Genomic DNA, 9,447 nt, shown 5'->3' with positions numbered 1-9,447 from the left:
TGGTACTTATAATCTAGCAATGGAATATATACAGGATTATTTTCCCCAATATTTTTTGTACATGTATTAATGCCTAGTATTGTGTTATTTTGGTAAAAAATATCAAAATACAGAAAAATAAAATTAAATGTATAGTTTGCAGAACATTTTTCTCTCCTTCCCTCAATCTTTGTCAGCCTTCCTCCAAGACAAAGAAATCCACTGTCATTTCAAGCCATGGCTGTTTCCCGATTATTATGTGGGCTTGTGGCATTTTAAGAAATAATATGCAAAGTAAAAAGGAAAAAGAACTCTTCTGAAGAAGTGATTTTTAAAATCTACTCTTCAGAGATGGAAGACTCTCAGACAAAGATTTTATGCACATCTCTGCACAATAAAGCAACATCTGGACAACAACAAATTATCAACAGTTTTATCCCAAGAAATTCCCTAAGACAGAAATTGAGAAAATATGAGAACAGAAGTTCCATGCTGTAGAATTATTGAGAAGCCTCAAGGGTCTTCAGCAATATTCAGATCACAGTCTACGGCAGCATATATTTGAAAAGAGCAGCTCTGTAGGAACTAGAACACTCCCCATCTCTCCCGTCTTCACTTGCACAGCCTCCTCCACTTCTACCTACCACATTCAAAAATATCAAACCACACAAAAAAGCAGACTGTTAGCATATTTGGTGTGCCTTACTAATGCTACATTTCTTGTTCTTTACAGTCTTGAGGAAATAATCTAAAAAGATTTAAGTAGCTTCTATACTTCTCCAGTGAAGCTGAACCCCACCAGCCTACGCTTAGGTGGTAGGTGCCCACTTTTCAGGCACCCCTGGCTATCAGAGAACTGCCCTACCTGCCCAGAACTAGCAGAGTTTACCCTGAGAGACCTACCTGCTGCTAGCAACTGCTGTCCTCTGGGAGCTCAGCACTGACAGGGCTTGCAAGCTTTGACTACAAGCTAAACCGAGAATAGCTAGACCCAGGACTGTGCCTTGAGGAAGTATTCCTTTTCTGGAAAGGGCTGTGCTTTAGATTTCAGTGAAAACAAAATAGAGGTTCATACTGAAAGCAGAACATCGATTATTTTCAGTCATAGCTAGTAAATGAAATTAAAAGAACTAGTATTGCATTTATACACTTATGTCCCTTTATTAACTGCACAGAGATACCAACCAGCTGGTACTACAGATTCTTTAAACAGCATTTAATCTGACTGAGCAAGTGCTGGGAAATACAGGCAACTGAGAAAACACTAACGTTTAACAAGGTTGTTGCTAGTATTTCTTATTCTCTGGCTCTGCTCTCATCATTCAGCTCAAGCCTTTGGTTTCTAGGAAACATATTGCAACTTCCACTCATAGCTCCTTAGCACCTGTTACTATTCAGATCAACCAGGATTTCACATCAAGTCTTGGCCAGAGCTTAGGAAAACTGAGATTCCAACCTTTCTCCTTCCAAAGGACTTTAAAGTAGGGCAGTATTAGCAAGCGCTGCTAAATCCGTTAATTTATAAACACTATATAAACTTTTATTACCCATCAGGTAAATATGAAAACAGCTCTGTCTCTCTTTGGTTCTTTGTAATTGAGAGGGAACGTTTTCTTGATCATTTCTTCAACTTAATTCTTTACCTTGAACGCCTTCTTCACACATACCTTGCCAACAGTACACCACCTGATGTTTTTTGACTGGGTTAATTGCACTTCGATGCCTCACAGCAGCTAGCCTGCTTACAGTCCTGCTACAACCCTAGCAAATCGCCCCAATCAAAAATACATTATTATTATTATCAGGCATAATAAACAAGAGGTTGGATTTATTAGCCTGCTCACTCTGCCAAGAACTCAGCAACCCCAGAAACCAGTTTGCTTACATCTGTGCCTATAAACTCTCTTGAGATCAACTTCAAGCAGACAGTTTCTGAAGATGCAGGTACTCTGTTTTGAGGACAGTGCAAGGCTTGAAGGCAGTAATTCTGAAAGTCTCTCCCTAAGAATCCAAAAGATGCTGTCAGTAAAAAGCAGTATCTTATCTCTTTTAGCACCTTGTTTCCCTTGGTGCCCACATTTCCTTTATGCACCAGCTGTTGTGGCCTTTGGCCTGGACCAGGTCAGCACTGGGATGCTGCTGACTTAGGCCAGGCCACCAAACCCACCCCCCACACTTTGGGGCCTTCAGCTCCTCTCCCATCTGTGAAGACAGGAGGCTGCTCAAGAGAGGTTCCCTTGTGCCCTGAGTGCTTCCCTCAGTGGTGCTGGTGGAAATGCTGTGAAAGAGAGCTGCAGCGTCCACAGAAACCCCTTCTGTGCATCTCAGAGTTTTTACAAGCTGCTAAACAGAGAGAGAAAGTGAGCTGGCTCTCCTGTTAACACTGTGGTATTGCTACAAGTGCAGGTTTTGCCAGGGATGCTGCTCCATCCTTTCACCTGCTCCCAGCACAAACCTACAAAGCAATGGGTGAGGAGCCAGATGGATACAGAAAAACCTGCCTGGTTTGCCATCAAGAGTTTGTAAAACCCTCGGGTCTCTGAAGTGGCTGAAATTGCCACTTGGTGGGAATACAACAGCAAGATGCCTAAACAGCCTAAGTGTTTTACCAACAAATGCTCACTCAGCCTCAGATTACCTAGGAGATTTTTACAGGCAGATCAACTAAGGAAGAGAGAAATACACCCTGAATTTCAAAAGTAAATGCTTAGATGTCAGATAGGTAAAAAAACGGAAACAAGCAGGCTTCTTGTTATTCAGAAATGTTAGACACCTGTGTAATGGAAAAAACAATAACTAAATGTATTTTATTTTATTTTATTTTTGAAACCAATGCTTTTTTATGACTAGATTTCATCTTTTAAGGATATTGGCAATAGCTTTGAGTGTGTTATGAATTTTTTCCTTAGGTTAAATTGTTGACTGTAAGAAGAATAGATAAAACTCATTGGATCTTACTATTTATCTTACTCTTGTCTTTACTATTGCACATAAATCTCATTAAATTTCAATTTCAGAATATTTTATAAATGGAATGGTTTACAAACCTTAAGGAGGCAAACCGTGTCCTCAAGTTTTGGGGAAGCTTTGTCTGCATAGGGCCAGGTGGTATCTGCTCTGAGTGCTTTAATTTCCTGCCTTGATAATTCCCAGCAATAGATTTGGATGATGATAATGACAAATAATTCTGGGGTATTTGCTTTGAGATGATAATGTTTATTTCTTTGTTTTTGATACAAAGTGTATAAATACTAGCATTTAACTTCAATTATATTAAGTGGCTTCTTTTCCAGATGAAAAGTTGAGGCTGTCCTCTTACAAACACCATGAAAACAAGGGCTTTTTTGGATAATTTGAAAGAATCTGCAGCCTTTCCTCACATTCTAAAGGCCTAATCTATGGCCTTTCCTCGCATTCTTTCAATTTGATTTGCACACAGAAGTACAAGTGACAAGAAGCCCTGTTTGTCACGTATAAGCTGTATCACTGAAGGAACCAACAGACCAGACATCATCTGCTTTACATCTATGACTGTGCCCAAGCAGAGCAGCCTTGGTGGGCACCTCTGTGTGACAAGAATAAATGGCTGCAGGAGCATCTTAAGGAGTCAAGTTCACAGTTTATGCCCAATTAGCTGCACCAGCTTATTGCCAAGCTGCTTGCAGGTTAAATAATTTGAAATGCAGTCTCAATACTGGTTGTTAAAGCGAAAAATTCAAGGGGAAGCATCATGTCTGCCGTGTTTCAGCCTGACACCTTGCTTTGAAAGCTCAAGTAGTATAGCACTGTTCTTTAAGAGATGAAAGTGACAGGCTGAGGTGAGAGAAAACAGTTTTCATCTCCAAGGTCCCTGCAGAACTACTAGAGCTGTGGGAGAAAACAGATTCATTTCTCCACTATTAATAAGTTGATAAGGTAAACTGGGCACAGAGAGAAAAAAGGATGACTTTTCAGAGTCAAACTTCTTTCCTGTATAACTGTGCTTTCCCTCTAGCTATCATTAAGGTTTTTCAAGGTTGGGTTTTTTTTTGTTTTGTTTTTGATGTTGTTGTTGGCTTTGGGGCTTTTTTGTATTTAAATTTACTAGTCCCTGCCTCTTTGCTAACAAATTCCACATAACTTTTTGAAAAACAGTCTGGTAATATGGTAAATCTTTATTCTTCTGGATTGATTTTATGACACAGAAACAAAGCAAGTATATTTGATTAATAAATTCTTACAGTAGAGCTGAATCTTCATAAAACCCTTCTTTGTTCCCCTGTAGTTAGAATTATTTTGGGGCTTTGTTCTGCTATTTGAAGTTACTAGAGCCAAGAGTCTTTCTGGGCTTTTCTGATGAGTTCAGGCTGAGAAAACTCAAATGCTCCCTACCAGCTGCAGGATCTCAGGCAAAAAATCAAGTTTTTTCGAAATACAAGTGCTATTCTAAGAGGTAGCAATCTGTTGAGCAGGTCATTAGCCACACTTTCTGAGAAGAAAACAGGAAGTTAAATGAATGGAACCCTTAAACTCTGTGAATGCGAATACATAACAAATGGAGAGGCGGTAAGTGTAAAAAGTGAACCCTACAGCGCTGTCATGCTGCAGGCAAAGACAGCTCAGAATTGTTTCATTTGAGAGCAGTCACACACAGCAGCAGTGGAGAGAAAGGGCCTGTCTGTACCCAAGCGAATAACGGGAGACAGGCAGCATGAGCACCGCTGGTAATCTACACCAGCTCTGATCTCAGAGGTGTCTGGAGGTGAGGGGATAGTTTAATCTCCTTCTTTCCCAGTTTAGCTCCTTTGCACAAGCAGCCAATCAGGGACCTATTTAATACTAATTCTGCTTACAGATATCCTCCTGCTGGGCACTGGGATAACCCTGCCAGTTAGGATTCAGCAAGAAGCTGCTGGGCTTTGTATTGCCCACCATGTCTGCTTTCCGCAGTATTTTCTTGTAAGGCTGTAAACAGCTACTATTTGGGGCCCTTTACTCGCAGTTACATTTTACTTTTCCTTCCTGCCTTCTTTTAGTGTATAAAGTGTGGCTCATAATCTGCCTCCCCTCGCGCAGAAATACCACCTCCTTTCTCACCCATCAGACAGACAGGGACTTGGACATTGGACGTTCACTTGCTGGAGGATGTCAAATACATCAGATTCACTTCAAAAAGCGGTTGAAGAAAGCAAATATCCTATTTTTTTGACCAAAGGGCTTCTCCCCACTGTTTCCCTGCCAGAGAACAGTGCTAATCCATGGCATTTGAAAGGGAAAAGAGATTTTAGAGGAACTGTGACAAAGCAGGAACTCAATTTATACGTGCATTATTCCTCTGAACCTAATCTCCAAAAGCCCTCCATACAAAGCGAGCGCCTGATATCTCTACAGTTGGTAAAGCGTCAGGGCTGATTTAATGAATTACTTGCTTTTAAAGCACGAAAATTCCGTGCAGTCTTCCCCCTTAGTTTCAGTGCTTATTTCAAAAGACGAATTCCGCACAGGCTGGTTGTATTCCAGAAAACTTTTGCTCGCATCGCTGCGACCGCGGCCCTCGGGCCGGCGCGGCGGGTGCCGCAGGAGCGGTGACAGCCGGGGGTCCCGCCGGCCCCGCTCCCGCCCCCGCCACCGCGGCCGGGCTGGCCTCGGGCCCCTGCGAGCCCCGGGGCGCTGTCCCCGCCGCGCAGCGCTCCCGAGGAGCCCGGGGGGAGCTCGGGGGGCCGCGGTCCCGCCCCGCAGCCCGGTGCCCGCAGGGAGCAGCGGCCCCGCTCCCCCCGCGCACGGCCCCGGCCCCGCCGCTCCGCCCGAGCCCGGTCTCCTCACGGCGATGCTGAGCGGATTACGGGCCGGCACTTCGACGGCTGCCCGCGCTCCCCAGAGCCGCCCTGCCCGCCCGCAGCCTCTCCCCGCTCCCCGCGGCGGCGGCAGCTCCCCGGGGCCGGGCCGGCGGCGCTGACCGGCCCCCGCGGACCCTCCCCGCAGGCGGCGGCATGCCCCGGCCCGGGCGGCGGCCCGCGGGCGGGGGCTGACACCGGCCTGAGGGGACAGCGGCCAGGCGGAGGCGCGGCTGCCGGGCGCCCTGAGCGCCCCGCGGGGCCCGGCGCAGCCCCCGCGGGCCGGCCCCGCCATGGTGCTGCTGTCGGGGCACGGCGAGCAGCTGCCCGGGGAGCGGGTCTGCCCCGCGCCCGCCGCCGCTAAGGAGATGCCCGGCGCCGGGGCGGAGAGCGGCCCCGAGCAGGGGGCGGCGGAGGCTGCCGCCGAGGAGCCGGACGAAGAGAAGGAAGAGGAGGAGGACTGCGAGGAGTACGAGGACTTCTCCGAGCTGCCCGACACCTGCAGCATCGCTTCGGACGACTCCTTCTACCCTCCGGGGGGGCTGGACGACGACGACGAGGACCTCTGGTCCCTGGAGGGGGACGAGCGCGACAGCCCCGAGGCGCTGAGCCTTTTCCGAGCCTGCTGCACCAACAACAGCATCGTGCTGAAGGCGCTCATCCGCCAGGGCCCCCAGGAGGAGGAGGTGCGGGAGGCCGACCGCAACCGCAGGGTGAGTGAGAGCATCCCGCAGCCCGGGGCGCAGCGGCGCCCAGCCGAGCCGGGACACAGCCCTGCCGCTCCCCGGGACGCCGCTCTGCACCCCGCGGGGGACGGGACCCGGGCACAGAGGAGCGGGGAAGGCCGTAAAGCTTCGCCTTGCCAGCCCCGACTTTCCACCTCTGCCTGAGGGTTCGGTGTACGGGATGAGACAGAGGCTGAGATTCCGGTTTTCCCGCGATCAGTTTTGAACTGGGTCTTGTTTTCCCTCTGTTTATTGGGGACGGAGAGGGGCATCGCTGGTCACGGCTGTGTTCAGCATCAAAAAACCTTCATCTTTTCTGGGCTGTTCATCCCCTGCAATACTTTATGATGTTCACCTTGAAATATTGAGCTGCTGGTAAAAGTGTATGTGGAGGGTGTTGGTTTTTTTTTTTTTTTTTTTTTTTTTTTTTTTTTTTTTTTTTTTTTTTTTTTTCCCTTTTTCCTTTAGCGCTCCGCAAAACGTAAGCTTGTTCCTGGTTCCTAGATTGCCAAACAGAGCCCAGGGTATGCCTGTGCTAAAATCAGCGTTTTTCAGAGTTCTCCTTGTATTTATTTTGTTGCTGATAATCTATTTTTGGGGTTTGTATCAGTAAAAGTTTTGTGGTTCAGCTTTTTTCCTGCTACTCAGTAAATTGCAGGGACAGAAGCGTACTTCTCTAAATCAGAAGGTGAAAACTTGGGAAAGATCTTTTGATTAATGCATTACTGGGATATTTGAACAGCAATATTGAAGATTACCAGTATTACTAGTTTAAGCCTAACAAGTTATTTTGCATTAACAATTTGCATTAACAATTGCAAAAAACAGTTCTGTGACCATTTTGTGACAGCAGTGTTTTGAAAGAAAACCTGTATTATTTTAATTGGGTAAGTAACTTCCACATTCTGGTAACATAAGTGGTCTTTGCATTGAAAAGAATGCTATAATTTGTGTTTGGTTCTGTCTGGAGAGGAGCTTTTCTTGTGTCTTAGATATATGCACTTCTGGAATTTTTCCTAGAAATATCTTTACTTCTTCTTTGAAGCATTGATTTTAATACAGATTTTTAGATCTGATTTTTTGTAAGTTTCTTAAAAAGACATAAAGTTGTATTAACACATCTGAGAGAGAAGTAACCCTCTGGTGTGAGGGTGGGAATGAGCAACAGAGGACAGAAAAAAAATACATCAACTCTTCTGCCCAGGCCAGGATGTGGTGTGGTTATACTTTATCCGGTAACATGTGAGATCCAGTTGTACATTACAGGATATTTTGAAGATCCTGCAGATACACCTATCCCATATATTAGTGCTGTGCCTGGGCTGGAGCCTAACCTCATCCCTGAAACTGTGGGGGGTTTGGGCTCCAGCCTCTGCTGAGGACCATTGATTCAGCATGTCTCAAGTGTGTCATGATGTGGGAGGTTTGGCCCCTCCATACACGTGGCATAAAGGGCCAAGTGCCTCAGAGCTGTCCCTTTTGAAAAAGTGGCCTTCCCACCTAAGAGAGGGCAAGAAGCTGCAAGAACCCTCTCTTAGGGCTGGTGACCTCAGTCAACAGGTATGACCAAATTCAGCATGAGCATCAGCCCTCGTTCTGCAGCTGCTCTTTTGGCAAAGGTGATCAGATCAGGGTTGTGAAAGCAGCAAATTCACCTGTTTGGACAGCCCTCCCTTCACCATCTCCCTTCCCAAAATTGCTCTTTATCTCTTCAGCGGCAGAGAAAAGAGACAAAATTTTAGTTTGAATCTGAAAGTTTATTTTCTTTGTTCATACTGTAAAAACAACAAAACAAAACAAAACAAAAAGAACATCTACTTAGGCGAATATTCTATTTGCCCTGAAATTAAAAATTGGCATAAAATTCTGTTTTCTTCATTTTTTATGAAAACAAAGTAAAAAAGTTCTGGAATTCAGCAACTTGTGAAGCTACAGGAATGATGTGGTAGACACGAGTTTTTCTCCCTGCCTTCCTCTCAGAAGTGCCCCACTCACAGCAGTACAGAGAGGACAGTTGGTCTTTTCCAGACAGATGTGAATGGAGTGGGAGAAATCTTTGACTAGGAAGCGGAGACTTCAGGTGTGACTCCTGCTCAGGGATATTGAAGCAAATTGTCATTATTTTGCAAAGGAAAACGACCTTTTTTAGAGAACTCTACCAAACAAAAGGGAAGTTTCACTCAGGCCTTTTATCACCCTTTCGGTGGATATTTTTTCTTTTTGCTCCTGAATTTGATTTTAAAGTCATTGGACATTATCCATGAATAAGACAATTTTGCTGCCACAAGGTAACAAAACAAGTTACACACACCTGTTGTGCTCATGAAGTTTTTTAGTTGTTGAAACTAAAACTACTGTTGGCTTTTGACATCTTCTTTTGCCAGGATAATGTTTGTCTACAATGTTACCTTGTATGCATTTGTTGGAAAGCTCTATTTTTTTGTCTTATTTTAATTTTTTTAACCTTTCTGTATCTTACCTTTTTTTTTTTTTTTTTCCCCAAGCCGTGAACATATAAACTGCATTTTTGTTTCTTCTAGGTTTTAATTCCTTTTCCACTAGACAGGGCCGAGAATGAAGAATAACTTGATTTTTGAAAAGTGGGGTGGTGAAGGGAGGGCTGTCCAGCTGAGGATATTAACTATTTTCACCATCCTGATCTGACAACTTCAGGTATGTAGGGACAGTACACTTTCATTTTCACAATTTCAAAATCAAGTTTTCTTCAAAATAGACAAAACAAGTTATTGTAGTAAGACAACACTATATTTTGATTCTGAAAGTAAATAAACTCAGGTTATGAAATGCAACATGAAGAAACTTCCAAATGCCCTAAACTGGGCACAATGAGCCTTTTTTTGTTTTTACTTAGTTTTACATTGTCCCTAAAGTATAAATGTACAGATTGAAGATGTAGAAGCAGTTGTCTG

At 44.7% G+C, this 9,447-nt stretch overlaps 1 protein-coding gene across 1 annotated transcript in view; it reads left to right on the top strand.

The window, feature by feature from the left end:
- The first annotated feature begins 6,085 nt into the window (after positions 1-6,085).
- ANKRD33B (ankyrin repeat domain 33B) overlaps positions 6,086-9,447 on the top strand; it is a 42,076-nt gene continuing 38,714 nt past the window's right edge. The window contains exon 1 of the mRNA XM_066326533.1: positions 6,086-6,505. Within this exon, the coding sequence (XP_066182630.1) occupies positions 6,086-6,505 (420 nt within the window). The remainder of the gene's footprint in view (positions 6,506-9,447) is intronic.

The sequence above is a fragment of the Sylvia atricapilla genome, chromosome 1 (assembly GCF_009819655.1).
Source record: "Sylvia atricapilla isolate bSylAtr1 chromosome 1, bSylAtr1.pri, whole genome shotgun sequence".
NCBI classification, from domain to species: Eukaryota; Metazoa; Chordata; class Aves; order Passeriformes; family Sylviidae; genus Sylvia; species Sylvia atricapilla.
Note: the sequence above shows the minus strand (reverse complement) of the source record. Positions and strands in the feature narration are given on the sequence as shown.